Genomic DNA, 27,793 nt, shown 5'->3' with positions numbered 1-27,793 from the left:
CCAGTCATTATTTTCCCAAGGTAACCAGTGTTCTGGCTTCTGTTACTAACGTTAGTTTTGCCTGTTTTGAACTTTAAAAAGTACATACTGTATGATTCCATTTATACAAACTGACTTCTTTTTGTCCAGTATTATGTTTTTGAGATTCAGGTAGTATATTTTCATTGCTATAGTATTTCATCATAAATATATCTCACTTTACCCATTTAATTGTTCACAGACAATTGAGTTGCTTCACTTTGCCTATTACAAATAATGCTGCAAGGACTGTGTATGCACTTATGAAAGATACATATCTAGGACTTCTGGGACATAGAGTATTTGTGTGTTGAGTTTTAGGACGTATTAACAGTTTCCCAAGAGGTGCTATCAGTTTTCCCTTCCTCCAGGATTGAATTGCGTGTTCCTTTTGTTCTACATCCTTGCCAACATTTGTTGATGTCATTTTTAATTTTTAAAAAATATTTTTAGCCATTATGGTCGTTTGTTATACTGTCTTATTGCAGTTTTAATTTGCATTTCCTGAATGCCTGATGGAGTGCATATTTAAATGTTTTATTGGCCAATTGGGTATCTCCTTCGACAAGTATCTGTTTAAGGCTTTTACCCTTCGTTTTTATTCTGTTCTGTTGCTCTGCTTATGTATCCTTATAATAAGTACCACACTATCTTATTGCTGTAACTTTATAATAAACCTTAACCTATTTTAGTATATGTCTTACAGCATTGTTCTTCACAGTATTCTTGACTGGTCTTAGCCCTTTGAGTTTCCACATAAATTTTAGAAGCAGCTTGTCAGTTTCTACATTAAAAAGCCTTCTGAGATTTTGATTAGAATTTCAGTTATTCTAGGAGATCATTTTGGTGAGAACTGATATCAACAATATTGAAGGTTTTAGTCTGTTTACATGGTATATACCTCTATGTAGTTAAGTCTTCTTTATTTTAGCTGTATTTTGTATATTTTTTATTTGATTTATTCCCAGGTATTTGGTTTTTTGAAATTGTATTTTTAAAAATTTCATTGTCTTAATTCTTTGTTTCTAATATATAGGGATTAAGTTTATTTTTGACATTTTACTTTTCATCTATATTATACTTATTATTTTTAAAACTTGCTATCAGTATTTAATTCTTAAATTCTTAGTTTTATCTATAGATTCTTCAGGATTTTCTGCCCACACAATCCTGTTGCTGCTAGTGATGACTCTTCTGTTTCTTCCTTTCTAATTCTTTTCCTTTTATTTATTTTTCTTGCCTTTTTGTACTGTCTTTAGGATCAGCAGCACAACTTACTGCTCATACTATTGATCTGTGCATTTAATTATTCAGTTTGTCTCTTTTAAAGATTGACACACCTAATTCTGTTTTATTTAATAGTGAACTGAATTCAAAGCTGCAAGATACTTTAGAGCAAATTGAGGTAAGAAGAATTATATATTAAGTTAAATGACTTTTTATTTTCAGAGGTTTTTGAATAGCGTAGATGCATCTTATGTTTTGACTTTCATGTTATTATCAGTGTTTCTACATCACTGTGCTTTGTGTTTTTCATTTGGAATATCTGTGCATGGTCAAGTTAATGTTAATTTACTTGTACTCTCAATAATACTTTAGGAATTGTGGGATCTGAAAAGAGTATTTGAAAATATTACCATATCCAGCAAGATCCCTAAACTGTTAGTCATAGGTGTGTTCTCATGTAAACTATAGGCAAAATACTTAACCATGTATTAATTATTTTTTGATTATCAACTGCTACTCCTTTTTAGTTTAGTGAGTTTATTTATTTAAGAATGATTATTGGCTGATGATAACCCTCCTAAATTCCTAAACCTCATAATAATATCTCATACAATTCATCAAATATGTAGAAACTGGAAAGGAAAAGCTATGTTATTGTGAGCATAAAGCCTTTTCCTCCTACATTTATTCAGAGTTCATCTCTTTCCTCAGAATCTTTGCAAAGCAGAGTGCTCATTTATAAACTTAATAAGAATTATTTGGTTTCTTCTGGTACTTTATTTTGTTGTTTTCCTGATGAGAGTACTTAGAAAAGTTGAGGCTAGACTTTCAAATGATTTTTGTAAAAGTAGTTTTTGATCATAAATGCAATTATTTCCTAATTGTAAGAATGACAGTTTATTTGATAAACATAAATAGAACTGCTTTGAAAATCCCTTAAGTAAATAATCACGTGAAAATTTTAATGAGGACTTTCTTTCAAAGCTCAGTTTCTTTCATTCTTATAATTTTCTCTATAAGTACAGAATAATATTTATCTTAAAATGAAATCATTGAGATAGAAACCCATAAACAAAGTTGGTACATTTAGATGTAAAAGAGCAGTACCTTGAGGTATGTACTTTTAAGGTCAATGTAGTTTTCTTGAAAATTATCAATGCTTTTCAGTGATTTACAGAAGGATTGTTTTATTTTTCAGTAGTCCTACAAACTCAGTTCATATAATTGTAAGATTTTAGCAGATGCTTGAGGAAACATAGTAAAGTAAAATTAAAAACTAAAATTCTTTTAGAGACTATGATAATTGTTTTGTGTCCCTTGAAACACTAGGCATGGTTTTTTAAAAAACTCATATATTAATAATATCTCAATAAACTTGAGTATAGCTGGTAATAAGAATTATAATTGGCCTCCCTGGTGGCGCAGTGGTTAAGAGTCCGCCTGCCGATGCAGGGGATATGGGTTCGTGCCCTGGTCTGGGAGGATCCCATATGCCGCGGAGCGGCTGGGCCCGTGAGCCATGGCCGCTGGGCCTGCGCATCCGGAGCCTGTGCTCCGCAACGGGAGAGGCCACAACAGTGAGAGGCCCGCATACCGCAAAAAGAAAGGAAAAAAAAAAAAAAAAAAGAATTATAATTTATTTATATTTTTATTTAAATTTGTTTTTGACTATTAAATCCAGTGTAATAGTAAATGTGTTTAGATATTAGTTAAAAGTGAGAAATTAGTCTTAATATTTTCTTCTTACTACCTTGAAAATATAATTCCTTAGCCACCTCTTGCCTCTTTTAATTATACAGGAACAGTTGGATGTTGCTCTGTCCAAAATCTGCAAGAATTTTGACATTAACCATTATACCAAGGTTCAACAAGCTTATCGACTTCTTGGAAAAACACAGGTTAGTTTTGAAAGGATGTTTTCTTTTTTCTTAGTCAGGGATCTGTTGATCTTCATGATTGCTTAAGTTTGAATATTATTATTAATATAGAGTGCTTAAAAAGTTTCATTTAACAAAGTAAATTTTTATGTTGTATTAACAATAGTAACATGATCTCATAGGCTCAGAGTGTGTGTAGTGTGATTAAAACATTACAGAAGTCTGTTTTAAACTATGAAGTGTTTCTCAGGTTTAATATTTTCACCATTCTATGTAGGTTTTTTAAAAAGTATATTATGAGATAATTCAGTGGGAGAGAATTGTAGTCTTTTTTACCTCAACTCTTGGTCCCAAATAAGAACTTCTAAATTTGGAGCCTCATGGTTCCTAGATGGGCCATCATGACTCCCTCAAAGTTGTATGTAAACTTTTGTGCATTGTGTACATTTGTTGTAAAACAGGTCTGTTGCATTTATCAGATTTTTCAAAGGATTCTATTATCCTCAGAATGTCCTCACTGCTCCCATGAAGCATGGCTTTACATACTCTTACTGCTCAAGGGCTTCCTTGAAAAATTTGAAGTAGAGGCCACAGTTTGAAAATTAATTATATCTTCTGCAAATATAGGATTATACATTTTTCTAGAGAACATCCAAACATGATAGGTGTAAATGTTTTCTTCCCTTAAATGGTCTCTTGTCTTAGAAGGAAATTGAAGACTTTACCAAACTACTTAAACTCTATTTACATTTTATAATAAGAATAAAGAAGTTTGGTTATTTATTGTACTTTATTAGTTTTTATATCTGAAGCTATACCTAGGGAAAAATACTAGAAGGAAGACATTTGGTAATTTCGAGGGACATGTTTAAAGACCTTTGAAAATACAACTATAACTTCTGGTTTCCCCCATTAGATGAATTCTTTCACTCATTAAATATTTATGGGTACCTACTATGTGCATTGCTCCAGGCACCTGGATATAGGCCCTCATGTATCTTACCTTCTAGTGAGGGAGACAAACATTAAAGAAATAAATCAGTGTAAGTGGATAGAGTGATGCAAAGTACTGATTTATATAGGATAGTCAGGAAAGGCTTCTCTGAGAAGATGACCGTTGAGTATCCTGAACAATGTAAAGGAATGATGGCAGATCGCATCCAAAGGTGTGATTATGCATGACATGTTTGGGAAAAGGTAGGATGGGTACCAGTGATAAATACAGAGCAACAGAGCAGTGTTCACAATTCAGATTTATCTTTAGTGGTATGATGTTCTGGTTATTTGCAGGGTTATTTGCAAATAATCAACACTTATAATTCTGTGTGTAATAGTTATTCATGCTGTAGCTAAAATTGGTAAAGATTTTTTCCTGTGTTTTTAAAATCTGTTGAAATTTATTTTAATAATATGAGATTATGTTGTATGTTTTTTCTTTCCATAGACAGCAATGGATCAACTTCATATGCACTTCACACAAGCCATTCATAATACCGTGTTTCAAGTTGTTCTTGGTTATGTGGAACTATGTGCAGGAAACACAGATACAAAATTCCAAAAGCTGCAATATAAGGATCTCTGTACGGTATGTCATAACTTAATTATTGTTCATATCTATTTTAGTTTCTAAGTTTATATTTCATTTCTTTTAGAGCCTACTATTTGAAGATATGTTTGCAAACAGCTTTTCTCCCATATTATTCTTTTCCTCATAGAGAAACTGGAAGATTCAGTCACATAAATAGTAAAGGTTGATGAGATGGTACAGATTTGTGGAATGTGGTTGCTTCTAAATGGACTCTCTACCCTCTTATAACTTCTTTTACCCCTCTGTCTCAGGGTCTTAACTCTCTTCTGTGATAGCATCTAGGGTGCTTTTAAGCAATCATCTTTGCTGTTTTTCCTTACATACTTTCAATCAGTCTTTTCATGTGTATAAATGTTGCTTCTGTCAGCATCTGTAACCAATTTTTCTTTTTCATTCTTAAACATAGGTCTGTAGGTAAGATAATCCACAGGTGGGAAGTGAACTGAGTTGGGTTCTCCTTTCGAATTCTTCTTGCTGATGGATTGATGTAGTGTGAGGAAAAGAGAATGATAACCTCTTGGAGAATAGGGGTGCTGTTTGCTTTTAAAGGAAGCCTGGTAAAGCATGAATTCTGTTTGATACTTATTAACAGAATTAGGTATGATAGGTTCTTTAATGTTGAAAGAACAGACTTAGAGGAGCTGAATAATGAGATGAAGAATATGATGCATTTTAAGGTGGCCCACTTTCTTTGGCACTATTCTTTTTTTTTTTTTTTTTTTTTTGTGCGGTACGCGGGCCTCTCACTGCTGTGGCCTCTCCCGCCGCGGAGCACAGGCTCCGGACACGCAGGCCCAGCAGCCATGGCTCACGGGCCCAGCCGCTCCACGGCACGTGGGATCCTCCCGGACCGGGGCACGAACCCGTGTCCCCTGCATCGGCAGGCGGACCCTCAACCACTGCGCCACCAGGGAAGCCCTCTTTGGCACTATTCTTGATAAAAAATTAAGGAAGTTTAGAAATTACCTCAGGCCTCTTGGAAGTATTTAAGTCAGTGCTGTTACTGGCAGACAGGGATGTGAATATCTCTTATAAGCCTAAGTAAGTTTTAATTTGTTTCATAATATTGAGTTATATTTGACCTGTTTAAACCAGGTAAGATTAAGAAGAGATTATCTCATATCAGATTTATTTATTTAGTTTGATGAAAAGATGTGGACTTGTAGTAACTGAGTTCTATAAATGAAAGTGGTTAGCTCAATAGAGGAAAAATGGAAGGAAGCCTTAGAAGTTCAATCAAAGCTGATGAAAGGAAACTTAAATATGTTTTCCTGGTGAGAACACATATCAAGGATCTGGAATGGCATAACTCAGGCAAGTGAGGTGATTTGTGAAGGAGCCTTGTATTAGAATGTACAATTCTTAATTTTTCAATATATGGCAATTGGGAATCATTTTTGCCCTAATTAAAATTAACTGATAATAATTATTGACGAAATACTGGTGTAGGAGCATATGTGGCAACCGAGTGTCAGGTAAGAAGGAAACAACAGAGCCCTCAGGATATATGTGCAGGGTGTTGACTCGCAGATTTTGGAAGTGAGAAGGAAGAGCCCAGGCATTTGGGCAGTTGTTTTTCTCTGTATAGTAGCAATATTTTGAAGGAAGTCTTTAATCATAGATAAATGTTTAAATATAACATTAAAAATTGAAATAAGTGATTTAAAATTTTGTGTTGAAGTATAGTTGATTTAAAATTTCTGCTGCACAGAGAAGTGATTCAGTTATACGTATATATGTTCTTTTTTGTATTTTTTCCCATTGTGGTTTATCACAGGCTATTGAATGTAGTTCCCTGTGCTGTACAGTAGAACCTTGTTGTTTATTTTATATATGGTAGTTTGTATCAGTTTAGCTCTTTTATTCTTTTTTAACATCTTTATTGGAGTATAATTGCTTCACAATGCTGTGTTAGTTTCTGCTGTATAATAAAGTGAGTCAGCTATACATAAACAGAAATTCCCATATCTCCTCCCTCTCAAGACTCCCTCCCACCCTCCCTATCCCACCCCTCTAGGTGGTCACAAAGCACTGAGCTGATCTCCCTGTGCTATGCGGCGGCTTCCCACTAGCTATCTGCTTTACATTTGGTGTGTATATATGTCCATGTCTTTTATTTTAGACAATCACTTCCCCTTTTTATATTTTTCATGGCATCCCATGTTTGAAAAGACCAGGCCCTCTGCCTTATGGAATGTGGCAACGGATCTTACTTTTGATCCCCTCTGCTCAGCACAGGGTCTGGTAATAGTAGCCTTTCTGTCCATTTGCTGAGCACTTGAAAACAGTGATAATGGTTATGAGTAATAATCACAGAAGCTAAAAAAAAAATTGAAATAAATAAAATAGTACACTGATCAGAGTTGATAGAGGGATAGTGTTTCTGTAAACGGGAACATTTTGTTTCCTTTAAATGGAAAGAGATTGGAAATGAAAAGAGATAATCATCTGCTTGTTCTTATTCACAGTATTATTTTATAAATTTTTTAAAATATAAATTTATTTTTGGCTGTGTTGGGTCTTCATTGCTGCGCGCAGGCTTACTCTAGTTGCAGCAAGCGGGGGCTACTCTTTATTGCGGTGCGCGGGCTTGACATTGTGGTAGCTTCTCTTGTTGCGGAGCATGGGATCTAGGCATGCGGGCTTCAGTAGTTGTGGCACACGGGCTCAGTAGTTGTGGCTCACGGGCTCTGGAGCGTAGGCTCAGTAGTTGTGGCACATGGGCTTAGTTGCTCCGTGGCATGTGGGGTCTTCCCGGACCAGGGCTTGAACCCATGTCCCCTGCACTGGCAGGCGGATTCTTAACCACTGCGCCACCAGGGAAACCCCACAGTATTGTTTTAAACCACTCACAGATGTCAGTCTGTTACTAAATGGGCTAGAATGAAATTGAACTCTTTTTTTTTCTTCTTTTTGGACATTCCTTTACAAAGAAACCTGGGGCAAAATCAGTGTTCCGTTTTTTATTTTCTCTGGTAAACAGAGAACTTCAGCGTTCTTAAGGCCAGCAGCATACTGTCCCATTATGAAGTGTCTGCCATTTGTGTTCTGTCACCACTGCTCTAAGTTTAAAAGTTTAATTGACTTTGAACTCTTTGAATTCATTTTGTAACTGAATGTACTTTCTTTACTAAACTGTAATTTCTAAGTGATCTAATTAAAGGCACGTTTATAGCTTATCTTTGTCTAGTTTCCTGTTTTTTCTTGAATGTATCGACTTAAGAGTCTTTAGATCAGTAATTTAGGCTCTTTTAAAAAATATGTACATTATCTTGAAGCACAGATAAAGGACTACTCCTTAGAAGCAAAAGTTTCAAATGAGAATTAAATCTCATTTCTGGCAAGGGCCAATGTAAAGGGGCATAGTGGTTATTTTATCTGATTAAAAGGCCTTTTTGTGATTGCGTTTATCAATACATTGATGTACCCTACATGTTCACACCAGTTTGTGGAGAGATATAAAGGCACCAAGTGGAAGCTCTTTATTTAGTGACCTTGTAGAGAAACATTCTGTAGGTGTTTTGAAAGTTTATGAAGTATGCATCAGTTTTAAAAAAAATGTTGTTGTTTTTTAACATTTTTTTTTTGGCAGGCTGATAGGTTTCCCTTGGGAGCTTATTTCAAGATGTTAATTAGGATACTGTTGATTAATTTTATGATAATAGAGCTGGCTAAGCTGGCTGCAGTGTTCTCAACCATTTTTCAACTGTTCATTTCGAAATGCTTTTAATGAGTTTTGAGTTCTGTTTTTGAAATGAACTTGATAATATAATAATACTTTGGGGGAAAATGTAATGTTTCTTTTAGAAAAAGCTTTCTGAAATAATTTCAATAGGTATTTTCTCCTTTTGGCACATTGGAGGTGTTTAGTAAATGTTTCTTTAGTATACTGGATTGACCTCGTTGTCTCTAACTTGTGTGGTGTTGGCTTAATTTTCAGATTTGATTAAGTGAGAGGGAAAGGAAACCAACATTGAGCGCTTTCTCCATGCCATGTACTTTTACAGGTTTTTTACATGCATACATCATAGAAAGACCAACTAAAGGCTCATCAAATGTTCCATTCTTCTAGGTTTTAAATTTTCAATTCTTATAAATAATACTTCTTGATATTAAATTGTAATTAAGTGGCAGTTTGAGGGTCAATAAATATTTTTAGTAAGATCTCTGTTGAAGGTATAGTTTATTTTGATGTTCATATAAGAGCCTAGAGAAATTTCCTCTTTTGAGACAAAAAGCTATTTCTGTTCTTAAATTCTCAGGGCACTTTCTGTTGTGAAGAATTAATATATTTTCTCTTATCAAATAGTATGAGAGTATACAGACTCTCTATAATGATAAGCTGCTAGGAATTTCAGTGCTAAATTTAATATTCATTTGTAGTAACCGTCTTGTTTTGGGTTTTCTGTAGAATTAACTGCCTCCTTATCCTTTTTCTGTTTTCTGACTTCTTCAACTAGTCTCTTTATGTGTTTTTATATCACTCACAGTATTTATGGAGTTAGAATACTCATTATATAAGTAGTCGCTCAAATTCAGCAATCATTATTTAATATGTTTACTCTTAAAATACATGTATTTTAAATTATACACCTAAAACATTGATTGTAGGAAAATACAGATAAGCAAAAGAAGAAAATAAAAAATAATATTTCTTTATGCAGAGCTGGTTCTTTTAATGTGTATATAAGCAAATAGCTTTTTAAAGTAGGATTGTGCTGTACATACAGATTTAGAACTTTTTTCCACTTGCTACGTTATAAACAGTTTTTCATTTCAGTAAATATGCTATGCACATACCTTTTAGTGGCTTGACAGTACTTCATTGTAAGTGATCCTGTTGATTAATTAACCAGTTTCTTATTCTTTGATGTTCATAATGACAAAAGTTGGAAATAATATAAATAACACTGTAGTAAATATTTTTAAAGCTAAGTCTTTGCACACATCATTAATTATTTCTTTAGGATAAATGATGAAAAATAAAATTGCATTGCCAAAGGCTTTGGTTTATATTTCCAAAATTGCCCTCTAGAAAGTGTGTTTCAAATTACACTCCTCATCAGTAGTGTCTGCTTTTATCCTTTTCCCTGTGCACATGAATGCTGATTATTTTACATTTAATAGCTTAATTGTCAGATACCAGAAGGTAGCATATCAATACTAATTTATGTAGCTTGTCACTCAAGCATATTTAGGATGTGAAGGAAATTAAACAGGGACATTTCATTGATTGATGAGGTTAATTTGGTTGATTTGGTTGGATAAGTGAGTGGACCTTTCCTTTCTTACTAGAGAAACCTTTTCAGTTGGAGGAATAATGCTATTTACTTGATTGCTTTATCAGATCAGTTTTAAAATACCCTAAGAATTCAGATGTCACATTTTTTCTTACCACTTATGTAGTAGCACCCAGCTAATTTTTTATATGAGTTACATATTGTTTTTTTTTAATATAAGAGTTATATATTGGTTTCTAAATATTTAAGGTAAAATAAAAAATAAATTTTGGTAATTTTAAATATTCAAAACTTAATGATCAAAAGATAAGGAAAGTTTATCTGTCTCTTCCTTTTTCCCTGCCATTTACTTTTTGGATTGTCAAGAACTGTGAAGGGTCTGAAATTTCATTGTACTTGCAGATTAACAAGCTAGACTGTTACTGTTTCATGGATGCTGGTAGAAGATGCAAGATTACACTTTCTTAGTGCTCTGACTTAGTATAAACCAGTTTCCCTTGTCATTACCCAGCTTTTGTTAATCAGTCAAGTAATGGGTTCAGCTCAGCAAAGGTAAATATGGTTATAAAGAGTTTGTAACCTAGTAAGGTCACATTAATTATGATCAGAGGTAGAATAAGAAAAGTTCAAACAACATATACAATAGTGTCAATGGGATCAACACAGTTCTTTAAGGGTTTAAGGAGGCAAAAGAGGAGCCTGCAAGTTTTGAGTTGGTTTTGGATTTCAAGAAGCACGATGTATGTGGCTGAGTACAGGGATACAGAGGAAATATCCTGAGCAATGGCATGAAAGAAGAGCATAGGGCAAGTGAAAGGAACAGTAGGTTATCTGGCTTGGTTTAACTGGATTAAACCAAGTATGATGATTTGGTGGTTTCTACCATACCCTGGAACTAATGAGTGCCTATGGAGAACATGCTTTGGGCTGATGTTATCTGAGTAACCAGCTTTCCCTCTCTTGGCTGGAAGTGAAGGGGTTTTCTAGTCACTTGAAACTGGCTTAGGTGTGATGCCCAAGTCTATGAACCCTTAAAACTATCAATGTAATTTAGACTGCTGGGTGATTGTGTGTGTGTGTGTGTGTCTGTGTGTGTGTGGAGGATGGGGGTAAATGTTAAAGAGCCAACCTATTTTTAAGATGTGGTACACAGCTGCCAGCAGAAACAAAGTAATTTACTGGTAAAAGCCATTCTCAGAACCTGCCAAGAAACCATATTCTTAATTTGTCTTTTTACATTTAAGCACTGCCCATTTTTGGTGATAATCTTAGCATAGGGGTTCACAGCATTTTATTACTTGAAACTTTGAAAGATAAATTATATATTCTGATAACACAAGCTTTGCTTGTTTTATAGTATTAAGCTTAAACTGATTAAATTTGTTATAAAGCAAAAAATAAAAAAACAAAAACAAAAAAACATTTAGCAGCAATTAGACAAAACTGAGGATGGTAATAAAGGAGCCCCCTTCTGTGTACTTCACAATTTAGAGGGTGCTAGTTACTTAGTTCCAAGTTGGCATCATTCATACCATACATATTACATATGTCTTCATGTGTAAATACATATTTAGTATTAATGATAAAATGCCTGGGAGATGAGAATGACTTTTTTCACCAAGACATTTGTGTTGTTGTGTTTTTTGTTTTTTTGTTTTTTTGTTTTTATTTGTTTTTATTTTTTATTTTTGCATTACGCGGGCCTCTCACTATTGTGGCCTCTCCCGTTGCGGAGCACAGGCTCCGGACGCGCAGGCTCAACGGCCATGGCTCACAGGCCCAGCCGCTCCGCGGCATGTGGGATCTTCCCAGACCGGGGCACAAACCCGTGTCCCCTGCATTGCCAGGCGGACTCTCAACCACTGCGCCACCAGGGAAGCCCTGTTTTGTTTTTTACAATGTTGTGTTACCTTCTGCTGTACAGCAGAGTGAATCAGCTATATGGATACATATATCCCCTCTTTTTTGGATTTCCTTCCCATTAAGGTCACCACAGAGCACTGAGTAGAGTTCCCTGTGCTATACAGTCTGTTTTCATTAGTTATCTATTTTATACATAGTAGTGTATATATGTCAGTCCCAATCTCCCAGTTCATCCCACTCCCCACATCCCCCCTTGGTGTCCATACATTTGTTCTCTATGTCTGTGTCTCCATTTCTGCTTTGCAAACAGGTTCATCTGTACCATTTTTCTAGATTCCACATAAATGTGTTAATATACAATATTTATTTTTCTCTTTCTGACTGACTTCACTCTGTATGACAGACTCTAGGTCTGTCCATGTCTCTGCAAATGGCACAATTTTGTTCCTTTTTATGGCTGAGTAATATTCCAACGTATATACGTACCACATCTTCTTTATCCATTCCTCTGTTGTTGGACATTTAGGTTGCTTCCATGTCCTGGCTCTTGTAAATAGTGCTGCAGTGAACATGGGATGCATGTAGCTTTTGGAATTACAGTTTTCTCTGGGTATGCCCAGGAGTGGGATTGCTGGGTCATATGGTAGTTCTATTTTTAGTTTTTTAAGGAGGCTCCATACTGTTCTCCACAGTGGCTGTATCAATTTACATTCCCACCAACAGTGCAAGAGGGTTCCCTTTTCTCCACACCCTCTCCAGCATTTGCTCTTTGCAAATTTTTTGATGATGGCCATTTGGACTGGTGTGAGGTGATACCTCATTGTAGTTTTGATTTGCATTTCTCTAATAATTAGTGATGTTCAGCAGCTTTTCATGTGCTTCTTGGCCATCTGTTGGTCTTCTTTGGAGGAATGTCTATTTAGGTCTTATGCCCATTTTTGGATTGGGTTGTTTGTTTTTTTTAATATTGAGCTGCATGAGCTGTTTATATATTTTGGAGATTAATCCTTTGTTGCTTCATTTGCAAATATTTTCTCCCATTTTGAGGATTGTTTTTTTGTCTTGTTTATGGTTTCCTTTGCTGTGCAAAAGCTTTGAAGTTTCATTAGGTCCCATTTGTTTTGTTTTTAATTCCATTTCTCTAGGAGGTGGGTCAAAAAGGATCTTGCTGTGATTTATGACATACAGTGCTCTGCCTATGTTTTCCTCTAAGAGTTTTATAGTGTCTGGCCTTACATTTAGGTCCCTAATCCATTTTGAGATTATTTTTGTGTATGGTGTTAAGAAGTGTTCTGATTTCATTCTTTTACATGTAGCTGTCCAGTTTTCCCAGCACCACTTACTGAAGAGGCTGTCTTTCCTCTATTGTATATCCTTGCCTCCTTTGTCTTAGGTTAGTTGACTGTAGGTGCGTGGGTTTATCTCTGGGCTTTCTATCCTGTTTCATTGATCTATATTTCTGTTTTTGTGCCAGTACCATACATACTCTCTTGATTACTGTAGCTTTGTAATTTAGTCTGGAGTTAGGGAGCCTGATTCCTCCAGTTCTGTTTTTCTTTCTCAAGATTGCTTTGGCTATTCAGGGTCTTTTTTGTTTCCATAAAAATGTGAAAAGTGCCGTTGGTAATTTGGTAGGGATTGCATTGAATCTGTAGCTTTCTTTGGGTATTTTAGTCATTTTCACAATATTGATTCTTCCAGTCCAAGAACATGGTTTATCTGTCCATCTTTGTGTCATCTTTGATTTCTTTCATCCTTATCTTACAGTTTTTGCATACAAATCTTTTGCCTCCTTAGGTAGGTTTATTCCTAGGTATTTTACTCTTTTTGTTGCACTGATAAATGGAATTGTTTCCTTAATTTCTCCTTCTGATCTTTCGTTGTTAGTGTGTAAGAATGCAAGAGATTTCATGCATTGATTTTTGTATCCTGCAGCTTTACCAAATTCATTGATCAGCACCAGTAGTTTTCTGGTGGCATCTTTAGGATTTTTTTTATGTATAGTATCATGTCATCTGCAAACTGACAGTTTTACTTCTTGTTTTCCGATTTGGTTTCCTTTTATTTCTTTTTCTTCTCTGATGGCTGTGGCTCAGACTTCATGTTTTAAAATCATGAATGAATCTAGTTTAGTATAAGGAAAGTTTTGCTACAGCATATGCGTATTTTACCTATGGAGAGTCATAGTTTTTAAAGCTTCAGAGAGACTCTAGGTTATTTGCTTTATCCCTTGGCATTAGATATATGAAGTAAAATGCTGGAGTCATGATCAAGTAAGTCACAAAGTTGGGACCCAAGCTCAAATATGTGCCATCCAGTCCACTATACTGAGCACCACTCTGATTTCCAATGATTAGAAAGTACCTAAGCTATTCATATTTTGTACAGCTTGGTCCTTACAGAAGTAATTAGAGGTTGGAGAGATCTTGTAATTGCTTGGCCCAGCCACTTATTTAGGCCCAGAGTTCAGCCTTCCCAGAGATATTTTTAGCTCCCTGGGCCTAGTGCTGTTTTGACCTGCAGCATATTTCCAGAAACCTCCCAGCTAAACGGTAGTCCTTTCCAGCAGCTTCTGGTGATGTGAGCTCACTGTGCTAATGGCATTCATCTAAAGATGCTGATAAGCCTTTGTGATTTTTTTTTTGAAATCCATCTATGAGTGAGTGAGTGACTGTGTGTGTGTGTGTGTGTGTGTGTGTTTGGATGGGGGTGGGGATGGCAGCACTAGGAGTTTTAAATCTCTGTGAGGATGCCAAAACATCTGCTCCCTTTATGTTTGTCAGGATGTGATTAGAGTGATAAATCAAAGTGAAACGAGCATAATAATACTTAAAGGATACTCCTAAGAATTTTTATTTTGATGTTTTAATATTAAAAAATCATCTTCCTGAAATTTTTGGAGGTAATTGGTAATAGAGATTTCTGATGGGTATAAAAATAAATTAATGTGAACTAAAAGGCTAAATTTAGCGGCCTCTTTTTTCCATATTTACCACTTTGCACCTAAGCAACTTTCAAAAGGACATTTTTTTCATTGTGTGCTTCAGATTTGAAAAGGCTGCATATATTTATTTCTGGATTTATACTGTTCTGTGAAAATGGCCTCTAGATTCTTATTAAATTTATTATTTATAATTAAGGCTGAGATGTTGCTGGTTTTAATAAGCTAATTTCATGATTTTAATTTTGACCAGGTAGGTTGGTTGGGATGGTTAATAGTAGAGATGGGAGGTACAAAGTTTTACTCTTAACTGATAGTGATGAGATTGGAAATCAGATCTGTGTATTCTGTGAAAGTGTTAATCAAGATTTGATTAAGGAGTGAATTTTGATGTTTGAATAGTGAAGCTTAGTTGTAATGCTATGTTGAGCTTTTTGCATTGTAACATCTGGATTTGTGAATCTTCTCTAAATCTTGCCCCCCAGGATATTTGTTACCTGTGATCACTGGTTACTAGACATGTATGTTATCTGTATGGAGGTTGTGAGTTACAAAAAACAAACAAACAAACAAACTAGGTTACTTAAAATATTCCTCCTTTTCTGCATGATTTTTGAGATAGTTCTGAAATACTACACCTTTTTCCTCTTTTCTTCTCACCTCTCAACCTTTCCTGAATAAATTGGTACTACTAGCTTTAGAATGGAAGTGGAAAATAGCTCTGGAACACAGAGAAATGTTTGATAAGTACATTTCTATTTCCCATATATTCTTTAAAAATTTTTAAGACATGCTATTTAGTTCTTTGGGGTGTCTCACTGTGTGAATATTTTCTAAATTGCTTAATTCAAGGCTTTCGTTGCCATCATTGATACGTGATAAGAACATTGAACTGGAATTGCAATATGGCACTCCTCTGCCTTTGTATTCCTGGTTTTATACTAAATGAATCACCCATTAATTGAGACTCGAACTGAGTTGCAGTGTTAGGTATCTAGTAATAAGTGAATGGATTAAACCAATGAAGAGATAGCAGATCCAGGAATCTCTAACACTGTTTCATGAAAGGTGAACCTAAGATATCCAGAGTGGTTTACTATCTAAGGGCCTGTGACTGGTAAGTTGTAGAATTGGTGCTGGCTGGGATGCAGGGCTTCCAATTTCTTGTCTAGTTCTCTTTCTGTTATGCTCTGCTGGTGTGAAGAAGAATTGATGTCTAAGTGGAAGTTGTAATTCAGAAACTCAGATTCTCTTCTTGGCCTGCCTTTTATTTTTTGACTACTTATACAATTACTTGCTTTTTTGTTGGTTTCTTTGAACCTGTGTTGTTATAGTTATGGTTCACACATGTCTGTGTAATAAGATTCTCTATTTGAAATTTGGAGGTGATTTTTATAAATTAATGAGAGAGCACTAGTTATGAATGATTTTAGTGATAAGGTGTTAAAAGCATCAGAAGCATTTGTTGCTTTGAGAACTGACACTAGTTGATTGCACAGTATTAGGGGAAAGTGGTTTCTGGAGTCCAACTTTAAAATGAAATGACTCTATTGTCAGCGTAGTCTTCAAGTACAGAGATGAACACATTTTGGCTTAAATCTATTAAGAAAAATATTTATATATCTATCCCACCTTGCCATTTTCCTTGAACTATTTACTTTCTGTGTATTTACTATAATGAGTCTATACATTTGTTTCTATTTTAGAATATAAATTTAGGTAAGAATCATCTTGCTCAGTACATCATAGCCTTATGTTTGTACATATGAACATTTTTGAAGATCAGTTTGGGAGACTTTTAGACATGGGCATTGGCCTAGCTAGATTTGTGAATTATTTACACCTGAGTAAGTTTGGGGAGAAAAAGCTTGGTATAATTTCAGTAAATAATTTCAACGTTTTCTGAAAAAAATTTCATATAAACATTTCTGGGTGTATAATCTCATCCAAACCCATTAAAGTTTAGCAAATAGTCAAGAAGTAACACAGTAAAGAACCTCCTTTTCCTTGAATAAATAGGCAAATAATGTAGCTAGACAGTGGTTGGGTGGAGAATAGAAGGTAGTAGTTCCAAGTTTCAATTTTCTGGTTTGTTAAACTGTGGCAAGTATTATAAAAGTTAATTGGTGGGCTATAGCACAATTATTTGTATAGTTATAATTTTTCTTTGGGAAAAATAAGACTAACACTGCCTTCCTTTTATCTGTCAGAAAGATATGTTGGGATATAATTAGATTAAATTTATTTGCATAATATAAACACAAATTTATGCAAAGTTGAGTTTATGAAAGTTTGTAGAAGAGTACCTTTATTCCGGTGAATGATTTTTGAGTTGCAGCCCAGAATGTTTTTGTGATTTTTGCTTTTCTTTGTCTTCTGCTTTTAGCTTTTTCCTGACCCTGTGCATCATTATCGGTTTTCATTACATGTGTGTGGTATGAGAGCTATGTCAGTTGTAATGATGTGGTAAAAATAAACCAAGGAAAAAAGCAAGACTGGTTCATTGTAAAGGTAGTAATTATAATAGTAAACAGGGAAAGTCGACATAAAAAGTTACCCCAAATTATGGCATAAATATGCAGAAATATTTGTGTTGATCTCTGCAAGCCATGTGTAAATCTGGATAGCCATTCTAATTTTTCTGTAAATAGGTACCCGTAGCCAATTCGGTATACTCAGAAGTTTCACTCCCTCCTGTGTTCCTTCCATTTTTATTCCCCACGTCACCTCTTACAGGTAACTGACTTCAGTGTTTTCTTCTTTATATTCACTGTGTTTATTTTTTTGATGATAGGCAGATATATCATTAATTTTTTTCTATTTCTTATGACATATATATGTATATAAAATTTTTTCCCTTTCTCACATGTATATGTATCATATGAAAGGGAAAATTTTTTATTAAAAAATTTTTTTAAATGTATATGTCTGCTTATCATTATTTTTCACAGGTGCAAAGTGCTCTTTTGTGTGTGTGAAGATAGTTTATCCACCTGATCTCCTGTGTTTGGACATGTAGATAGATTCCAGTATTTTGCAGTTACAGATAATCCTTCAACGAATAACCTTGTGTGTATGTATTTTCACATTGTTTGAAGTACACCTTCAGGATAAATTCCTAGAAGTGAGATTGCTGGGTCAAAGGGAAAATACATATGTAGTTTTGTTAGACAGTGTGGTTTTGTTAGATAATGTCAGATTCATTTCCAGAGGATCGTATCATTTTGCATTCCCACCAGCAGTGGATGAGAGTTCCTGTTTTTTTGTTCACAGCCTTGCTAACAGAGTATATATGGTATCAAAGATAAACAAAACTGGACACTAATAAAAGTGGTATGGACAGATTTCAATCAGTAATATACTGTTGTAATGGGGAAAATAATCCATTGTGAACTGAACTCATCTTCCATTTGTACAGGGGTCACTGGGCATTGTAAAGGGAGAAAGAGGGACTAGGAAGGGGGATGAGCAGGGGCTCAGAAGAAGCAAGGAAGTGAAAAATTACAAAAAACAAGGGGGCTTGGTCCATGTGCAACCCATCTGGGTTAGGCTCCCACCTTCTTCCTCAGAGACTGGGAGACAAGGGCCCTATCTTCAGGTTTTAGCTGGAACAAACAATATATTCTTTTGGCAGCCTTGACTTTTCTCAGGCAAGCACTTTAAGGGGTGCTAGGGTCATCCTAGGGTTGTGGCCGTGAGCTGCTAGAAACTACATTAGTGTCTTGTTCAACTCTTTGTAGGTCAGGATTGAGGACTAATGAAGGAGAGGGCTCAGGGAGCTGGCTAGAGTTTGGTCAAGGGGAGAATCTTTGTTAATGGTCAGCTTTAAAATTTTCACTGATCTGATGTGTGAGAATTTGTTTCTTACTGTAGTTTTAATTTACATTTGCCCTATTATGAGTGAAGTTGGATATGTTTTCAAATATTTAAGGGCCATCTTTATATCTCTGTTAAGTGTGTTTATATCTTCTTCCCATTTTTTATAGGATTTTTGGTCTTTTCCCCCATATTTTTAAGAGTTCATTATAAATGTGAGATTTTTTTTATTGTGACATGTATTGTGAATACTTTTTTCAAATTTATCATTTGATTTGTTTACTGTTTTTTTTGTTGTTATACAAAATTTATAAAATTTTTATGTAGTAAAATTTATCAAATTTTACTTTTATTACTACTGAATTTTGAGTCATAATTAGAAAGCCTTTACCTATATCAAGGTGAGTGAAGAATTAACTCATGTTTTCTTTTGGTGCTAGTATAATTTTATTTTTTAGGTTCAGCTGTCTTATCCATTTGGAGTTTGTTCTTGTGGATGGTGTGAGGAGTAGATCTTAGTCTTTTTCCAACTGACTATCCAGTTGTCCCAACACTATTAATGAAAAAGACTGTCTTCACTTAAGTGATATGAGATGCTATCTTTATCATATACCATATTTTTATATGAGGCCAGATCTATTTCTGGACTTGTTTTTATTGGTATCTCAGTAAATTCATAAATTAACTTAGGGAGAACTGACATCTCTGATGTTGAGACATCCTAACCAAGAGTGAGGGATGTCTTTCTATTTGTTCAAGTCTACCTTTATGTCTTTCAGTTTTCTTCATAGAATTTTGGATCACTTTTTGTTAAGTTTATTCCTAAAATTTTTATCTTTTTTGTTGTTATTATAAGTGGAGATTTCTCATTCATTGTATCTTCTAAATAGTTATTATTTGTGTATATGAATTCTGTTATTTTTATATGTTAATTTTATAACCTGCTACTTTGCTGAATTCTTTTACTGTTTGAGTTTTATCATTCATTCTCTAGGAATTATATTCTAGGTATATTATGTCATTTACAGATAGAAGTAGTTTTATTTCTTCTTTTCCTATTCTTTTGCTTCTTATCATTTTCTCTAATCTAATTGCATTGGCTAGTACCTCAAGAACATTGTTAAAAAGTAGTGGAGGGCTTCCCTGGTGGCACAGTGGTTGAGGGTCTGCCTGCCGATGCCGGGGACGCGGGTTCGTGCCCCGGTCTGGGAAGATCCCACGTGCCGGGGAGCGGCTGGGCCCGTGAGCCGTGGCCGCTGAGCCTGTGCGTCCGGAGCCTGTGCTCCGCAACGGGAGAGGCCACAGCGGTGAGAGGCCCGCGTAGTGCAAAAAAAAAAAAAAAAGAAAGAAAGAAAAAGAAAAAGTAGTGGAGATAGTGGACATTTTTGTCTTCTTCCTGACCACAGTGGATATGCACTAAAGTTTCCTCATCTTAGGGAAATGTTTATCCGTTTTTATTTTCTCATGAGTTATTATTAGGAATGGCTGTTGAATTTTGTCAAAGGGTTTTCAGCATCTTTGGGGACAATCATTTTGTTTTTCTTCTTAGACCTATTAATGTGACAGATTGTTAATAGATCCTGTAAGATTGAACCATTGTACTGTTGTTGGCATAAGCCCCACTTGGGCAGCCTGACTCCAGTGGTTAACAGCTCTTTTATTTTACTACTTCTTAGTTGAGTTTCAGAGATTTGACATGCCTACACAAAAGTGTACTTGCTGAGTCATACAAATTAGTATTTTTATTAATTGCTTGATGAATGAATGTTTTAGTAACTGGGGAATTTAGAGGAGAGGGAAATCATTATGGAGAGAAAAAATACTTTTTGATAGAGAGAGGACGACTACCAACTGGGATTTCCTGAGCATCAATAATGCCACAGCTATACTTTCTATATAGCTTATTTCTACTAGCTATTTATTTTGGAGGGCTTGCATCATAGTCTTATTAGCCTTTCACTGTTTTATCAGCATGATCAGTTGTGGTGGATTGATTACAAATTGAAGAAATGCTACGAAATCTCAAATGATGGAGCAGATGCTCCACTGTGACAGACAGAAAGCCTGCAAAATAGAATCGAGGCATTATTCTACCTGCAGAAAAGAAGGGCAGAATGAGAAACTGATAGTTTTTACAAAGGGTAGAGGGAGAAAAATCCATGCATTTCCTTTAGGGAGAAGATTTGGGACCACATATTGTTTCATAGCCATGTTATATAAAACATTTTAAAATGCTGTTGTCAAATATGAAATATCTATATCCATGTGATTTACAGAATTCGCAGATTGTCAAAGGTGCTTACTTAATTTACATAAATAAAATGATTGACTTGTAAATTATGACCACCTTTTGCAAGTTGTAACTTGGGTCCAAGGGTGAGTGTAAAGCTAGCTGCATTTCATGCTAAGAACATGGCTTTGAAAAAATATATTTGGGGAAGTTTGCACTCCTGGTTATGAGAGCACTTGCCATTCAGTAGTATGTGGATTCATAGTATATGGACTGATACTCCTAATGAATACTAAAAAGCCATGTTGAAATAGGAATTACTTGAACAAAATTTTCTTGCCATTGAACTTTCTTTTTAGATATATCAGTGGAAGAAATTTTCTTATCTAATTCTTCAATGCATTTGATTGACACCGTAACATTTTATCTTGGTCAACTTTGTGTTAAAGTAAACATGATAATTTGAAAGTTGGCTCTTGTCATTTTCTTCAGCATGTTACACCAGACAGCTATATTCCATGCCTTGCTGACCTGTGCAAAGCACTGTGGGAGGTTATGCTCAGCTATTACAGAACTATGGAATGGCATGAAAAGCATGACAGTGAGGATACTACTTCTGCTTCTGGTAGGAAATTATTTTGATTTGATTTTAAAAACGGAACTATAAATATGCCGTATTTCTGGAATAAGGAGAAAGAAAAGGGACAGCTATACTTTTAGAATTTGGGGGACCATGATGACCATAGGTTAAATGTTCACCAGAGAAAGTGATTCAGCTGCTATAAAAACTCCATTACCTTTGGGGATTAACTGGGCCGAAGGACTTCTTATGTGATAGGTATTACAAGTTCCATATGTGGTGATGACCTTAGGACTAAGTTATTAAGAAAGAGCTTTAAAAATGAGTTGCAAACTAGGTAGGACATTGCTCTGTCCAAATTTACTATAAAATTAATGCTAATGTTCAATATTAAGTCTTTTTTGCGAATTTTCAAGTTTACTAATAAAACTAGATTCTAAGGATTAATAATTATACTGATACTTTTCTTCCTGAAAATAGATAGCAGGACATAAAAATTTCATAAAAAATGATGTTTTTAAATACCATCTTTGCAAGCAAAATACAACTTTGAATGTCTATGGTATAGTCATAAAGAGCAAATCTTTGAGAAATTATATTAATTAGGCATGTTTAAATTACTTCATGTAATTACATATCTTAAGTGATTATCCTTGAACAATAGCTAAGATTAAGTATTCAAAATACTTTTAAAAGTAATAAATGAGTACCAGTATTAGTATGGGCAAAATAAATTATACTGTACTTGTTTTTTTGTATTACATACAGTTTAATATAGCTAGTCAATCAAGTTGTTTTAGTAACTTCTAATTTCTGAAGTGTTTGGTTTCTATGATTGGGTGGGTGGAGGAATGCTCAAATCTTAGTTTGATTAAACATAGGATTTTGGTAGTATAGAAGACATACATTTAATATTTATCTTGACTCATAAGAAGCTCATAAATATAGATAGCAAAAAATAAGAAAGATAAATTCTGTGGAAGGATTTTCATTCTTTTAGAAATATTGTTGAGGGAGGAAGGTTTAAAGGAAGAGAGAAAAAGGAGAAAGCAGAAAACAGGGGTGGGCATTGAGCCAGGATTCTAGGCCAGACTATTTTTACCCAACTCCTCTACTACCTCTGGGAGTATGGGCTTTGCAGTCAGAGATACCTCGCTTCAAAGTTTGACTGCCATTTACCAAAGGCGAGAATGTGAATAGGTCACTTTATCATCTCCGGGCCTCAGTTTGCTCCTTAAAATGATAGGTTAAGAAAACAAAACAAACAAAAAACTTCATAGTGTAGTAACACATCTACCTGTAGGATTGCTATAAGGTTTAGAGAAAGTGTAAAAAGTGCTTACACTGGTTGTTGTTAATGTCATCAAAGGAAATGGATCAAGAGAGATGATTATAATAATAATGAAATGTCTATAGGCCTTTTTTTTAAAAATTTCATTTTACTTAGGGAATTCCTGGGCTTAAGGGATTTTTTCCCCACAAAGTTTTACTTGTTTTGGCAACCTTTATTTTTTTCTAGATATGGCACCTGTTTAGATATCTCAGCACCTCTTTTCCTTTTTCTAGTACATTATTTAAGGAGAAACCAAAGGAAAAGTTTGGAACAAAATTAATACATACTTTAAATATAAGAGTATAGAAGACAATATATACTTATTATGGTGAAGCTCGCTTTTTGCTTCAGGCTAATAGTATACAGGTATTATGTATTGTATGCATTTTCATTGGGGTATAGATTCAAACTTAAAACTCTATTTGAACCTTCTATACTTAGTCCTCTGCTAAAATTCCTTCACCCTAATCTGTATAATTTAAGAATGTTGAGGACTCTGATCAGTCTAATAGTCAGCTGACAATATCTAGGACTGTAAAAAGTTATTTGTTCACCAGAAATTCTTCCTTTCGTAGTCACATTAAGGACTAAAATTGTAGGAATCAGTAATTTAAAAGTTATTCTTCACAGAACTTCATACAGCTGAAAGGGCCTCTAGAGTTCATCCGTTGTAGTTCTCTAGTGATACTACTGGTGTCCGAACACTTCACCATTCTAAATAAACTAAAGCTGTAGCTCAGGTGCACTGCTCTGAGCTGCTGCGTTCCTAATAGCCAGACCATACAGATGATATGGCTTAAGCTGTAGGAGTAGTCATGGGTACATTAGGCATGTATCTGGGGCCTGGCCTATGAAAGGGCCTTTTGCTGCTTACCAGTGGATACCCTGCTAGCCTAAGATGAGATCATATCCTCCGTTCTTCTGCACAGTTTACTTGCACAAAGGCATAATTTTTAAAATACAATGTGTATGTGTATTTTCAGTTGCTTTTAGGGGGAGAATTATTTTGAGGCAGGTCATTGATCTTACCTGTTGAACTGGACATTGTTAGATTATTTACCTAGAATGGATAAAAGTATTCTGGATCATGAAAAATATAAAATGTATGCATCATTGCCTCACTGCATGAGCAGTTTTGCACTCTGTACTCTTGTTAACATGCATATTAATTGAAAATTGGGTTAGTTGGTCCTGTAATGCCCTGGCAGTAGGCAGTATATGGGTCATTAAGAATCTGGTTTCTGGGATTGCACTACCCAAGTTGGAATCCCAGCTATAATCACATATAAGCTGAGTGGTCTTAGGTGTAAAGTACTTAAGATTTCAGAGTCTGAATTTGTCTATCTTATCAAATGAGTTTAATCCTAATTCCTATTTTTTGACATTGTTTTGGTTGTATAAATATTGAGAATATTTTCTATATTTTACACATGCTTATAATATATGAGAATCCAAATTTATTATTTTTTTGAAAACAAAAATGTGAAGCAAATTTTAAAACGTATACCATCTTTTATTTCAGAAGGGAGTAATATGATGGGTACTGAAGAAACAAATTTTGATCGTGGCTACATAAAAAAGAAATTAGAACATGGACTTACACGAATATGGCAGGTTTGGTTTTTTTAAACTATTTTTTTTACAAAAGCAATAGAAACCTTCATGTCAAAGTTGTTTTAGAAATTCAGTATTTAAGTTTTCTGTATTTGTTTGTTTTCCCTGCAGATCTAATCATGTGTTTTTCTTTAGAATAAGTCTACCATTTGAGTTCTGTAATTTAGTTGTCAATTATATTTGACTATAAGTGGCAGTAGAAAAAGTTTTAATTTGAAAATATCCATTGGAAATATTCCTTGATTACATTTTGCTTTTAGTGACCTAACAGATTTGTGCTTTCCTGAAGAAGTTGTTTTCTCATTGAGATACTGTTTATTTTGTGTGTGTTTTTTTTCCTTTTCTATTAATTTTAGGAAAAGGATAACTATATAATAGATGACATAGTTGGGTTGGAGTCTAGAACAGAATGAAGAATTCTAAGTCAGTGATTTTTGTGCCTTGAGTGAATCTTATGTATTTATTGACTGAATGTGTATTCCTTGGCTTTTCTTTTGCAGTTTAGTAGCTCAGTTGTTATCAGACAACTAAATTTGTTAATTTGTTAAAAATTTTCACTTCCTAGATAAGTGTAATTTCTTTGGTGATAACTTTGTTCTTTTTGGACTGCTTCAATATTTAGAAGACTATATAGACACTTTGACCATATTATGGTCTTTTAAAATGTATTTTTGATTTTTCTAATGAAGTTGATGTTTAGTTTGAAAATCTTTTATAGGATTTCTTTTGAAAAAATTGTTTAGGAAAATATATACTGAAAACATAAATTTCCTCAAGAATCACTTAGCAGTTATAATTTAGTGCTCTTCTAACTTTTGATAACTTTCTATTAGAGATATGCTATTTGAATTTATACTTTAATATTTAAATATGTGATAGTGGTAAGAGCTTTGCCTTTTGTATTTTCTGATATGACCATATGAAACTAATTTTTAGTTTTCCATTAATTATGGGTTGGGGCTGACTTTTTTCTGAATGTTATGTATAACAGAAAGGAAAATCTCATTCTCTAGTGTCAGATATGAGTTGTTTCTGATTTAGTCTTCTAACAGGCTCTAATTATACTTTGTTGAAATTGTAGAATCTATGATAGAATTTCTGGTAATTCAAAGTACTTTGGATTATTGGCCTGGTATTTTATATAGCTAGTTTCTATTCAGTCTGGCAACCTGATGTCATTCTTGATATAGGAATATCTGTTAAATGTAAGATTTAGTAAAGCTATTATCATTTAAGTGTTTGGCCAGTTTAATGAAAGTCATCATGCTTTTGAATACAGATAATTGTGTTGTAGGTTTCAAGTTTTAGAATATCTTCATCTCCACCCACTTCAAGTCCCTTTTGCACCTCCAACCCCAGTTCTCATCCAGTTCTACACAGGACTTTGTGTACGTTAGGAACTCATTAGTATTTGTTCAATTGAAATCACAAAGCTCAATGCAATTGAAAAAGGCAAAAACTCTGAAAAATAAATGTTTTTTGAGAACACATCTGGCAGACAAAACCTGGCATCATTTGATAGCACAATCTGACCAGTATTGTCATTTGGCTTTTCGTAGTATTTGTTTATCCCGTTAAGGTGAACATTCATATGTTGAAGGGATATAAATGTGTTTTATTTTGGGATACTGCCTTAGAGCCCACTGGGGATGTTATATAATATATGCTATACATACCATAATATATTTCTAATATCTGAAATGCTAAATTCCAAAGCACAAGTGAGCATGTGACAGTTTATTGACATTATAAATTTATTATAGAGATGATTGAGAAGCATAAGAAGATAGTTAAATATTTCTGACATAAAACTAAACTCAGAATCATAATCACCTTGATAATTATTATAAAAACTTTTCAGTTTTTAGAATATTGTCGCAAATTTTCCATGCATTTTGACTCAGAACCTTTAAGGGAAAAAGGTTGTATCAGTCATAATATGTGTATCGCACTGTTTGTGGGTTTAAGAACACAGTGGTGAAAGCATGGTCCTTGACCTCATGGAGCTTACATATCCAACCATATGAAAGTCGTTGTCTTTCAAGATTTTCTTTTTAGTCTTTAAATATTTGATACGTGAGAAGTGACAGTTTTAAAATGCTTATTATTTATTTCTTTTTACTATAGAAAATTAGGGTTGGAATATTTCTACTTTTTGTGAATTTGAGATTTTCTTTACAGCCTAATAAACCACCCACTTTTAAATTTCTTCCTGGGGCATTTGAAAAATAAACATGTATTTCTTCTTTGTATTGGGAATTAGGTTCTCTATGTAAATTAAAGCAGTTTATTATTTATATGTATTATTCTCATCTATATTCTTATTTGGTTGTGGTTTTCTTGGTCTGTGCTGTTCTGAGGGAGGAGTTTTAATCTTCCAGAATGATTGTAGTTTTGTCAGGTTTTTCTTTTATTTCTAACAGCTTTTGTTTTTATACTCAGATGCCATGTTGATTGATGATGCAATGCTAATAACCACTTTACTTACCCTCACTGTACATAATTCTCTTTATTAATTTAAAAAAATAGCTCTTTTCTCCTTAGGCATTTTGCAGTGAATTCTAGTTTGCTTTATTATTACCATTGCTGTATTTATTTTGTTCATATTTTCCTGATAAATCCTTGACTATTCCTTTATTTTAAATGTTTTTCTATCATATTTTAGTTTTAAAAATAAAGATAATATGTAAAGTTCTTAGTATAATGCTTGACAAAAGTAAATAATCAGAAAACAGTAGTTTTTACTGCTGTTAAGCTTTTATGTGTATATTAGCACTGTTTCTGATTTATTTTTCCTATTCCATTGACTTTTCTCTATATTGCTAGCATTTTTTGGTAGTTTTAAATATATTTAATATAGGTGGTACAAGTCCCCCATCATCCCTGATAACTTCATCCTTTCAAAGTGCTATTTTTAAAAAAGAGGTTATTGTCTACTTATTATTTCTAGTGAATTTTAGAATAATTGTTCAGAAGAAAAGTTTTTTTGTGTGTGTGATTTTGGTTAGAATTTCACTGTATCTCTACATTAACTTGGAGAAATTGACATATTTACAGTATTTAGTCATGTATTCAGTCCTTTAACTCTCAATTTATGGAAATTTCTTTTGTATCCCATTAGAATTGTTAGTTTTTTATTATAGGTCTGATAGCTCTTATTAAAATTATTCCTAAGTATATTGTATTTTCAATATTTGTTTTAAATGAAATCTCTCCATTTTTAGGTACTTCAGCCAGGTATACATGAAAACTATTAATTTTTATATACTGTACTTAAACACTTCACACAATCATCTTATTCTAATTATTTTTGAATTGATTATTTTGGGGTTTCTAGCTTACTGAACCATGCCCAAATAATGATGATTTTTATCAGTATATCTAGTATGAGGATATAATTCTTATCTTGCATGTGTGTGTGTATTAGTAGTGATGATTATGTTCTGTACTTTTTTTAAAAATTAAT

The 27,793-nt window shown here is 34.0% G+C and overlaps 1 protein-coding gene across 1 annotated transcript in view; it reads left to right on the top strand.

Annotated features, from left to right (window-relative positions):
- VPS50 (VPS50 subunit of EARP/GARPII complex) overlaps positions 1–27,793 on the top strand; it is a 130,623-nt gene that overhangs the window by 40,296 nt on the left and 62,534 nt on the right. The window contains exons 10-14 of the mRNA XM_060107650.1: positions 1,381–1,423; positions 3,045–3,143; positions 4,567–4,707; positions 21,293–21,425; positions 24,236–24,327. Coding sequence (XP_059963633.1) covers positions 1,381–1,423; positions 3,045–3,143; positions 4,567–4,707; positions 21,293–21,425; positions 24,236–24,327 — 508 coding nt within the window. The remainder of the gene's footprint in view (positions 1–1,380; positions 1,424–3,044; positions 3,144–4,566; positions 4,708–21,292; positions 21,426–24,235; positions 24,328–27,793) is intronic.

The sequence above is a fragment of the Mesoplodon densirostris genome, chromosome 9 (assembly GCF_025265405.1).
Source record: "Mesoplodon densirostris isolate mMesDen1 chromosome 9, mMesDen1 primary haplotype, whole genome shotgun sequence".
Taxonomy (NCBI): domain Eukaryota; kingdom Metazoa; phylum Chordata; class Mammalia; order Artiodactyla; family Ziphiidae; genus Mesoplodon; species Mesoplodon densirostris.
The sequence above is the reverse complement of the archived record's forward strand: the minus strand, read 5'-3'. Positions and strand labels throughout refer to the sequence as shown.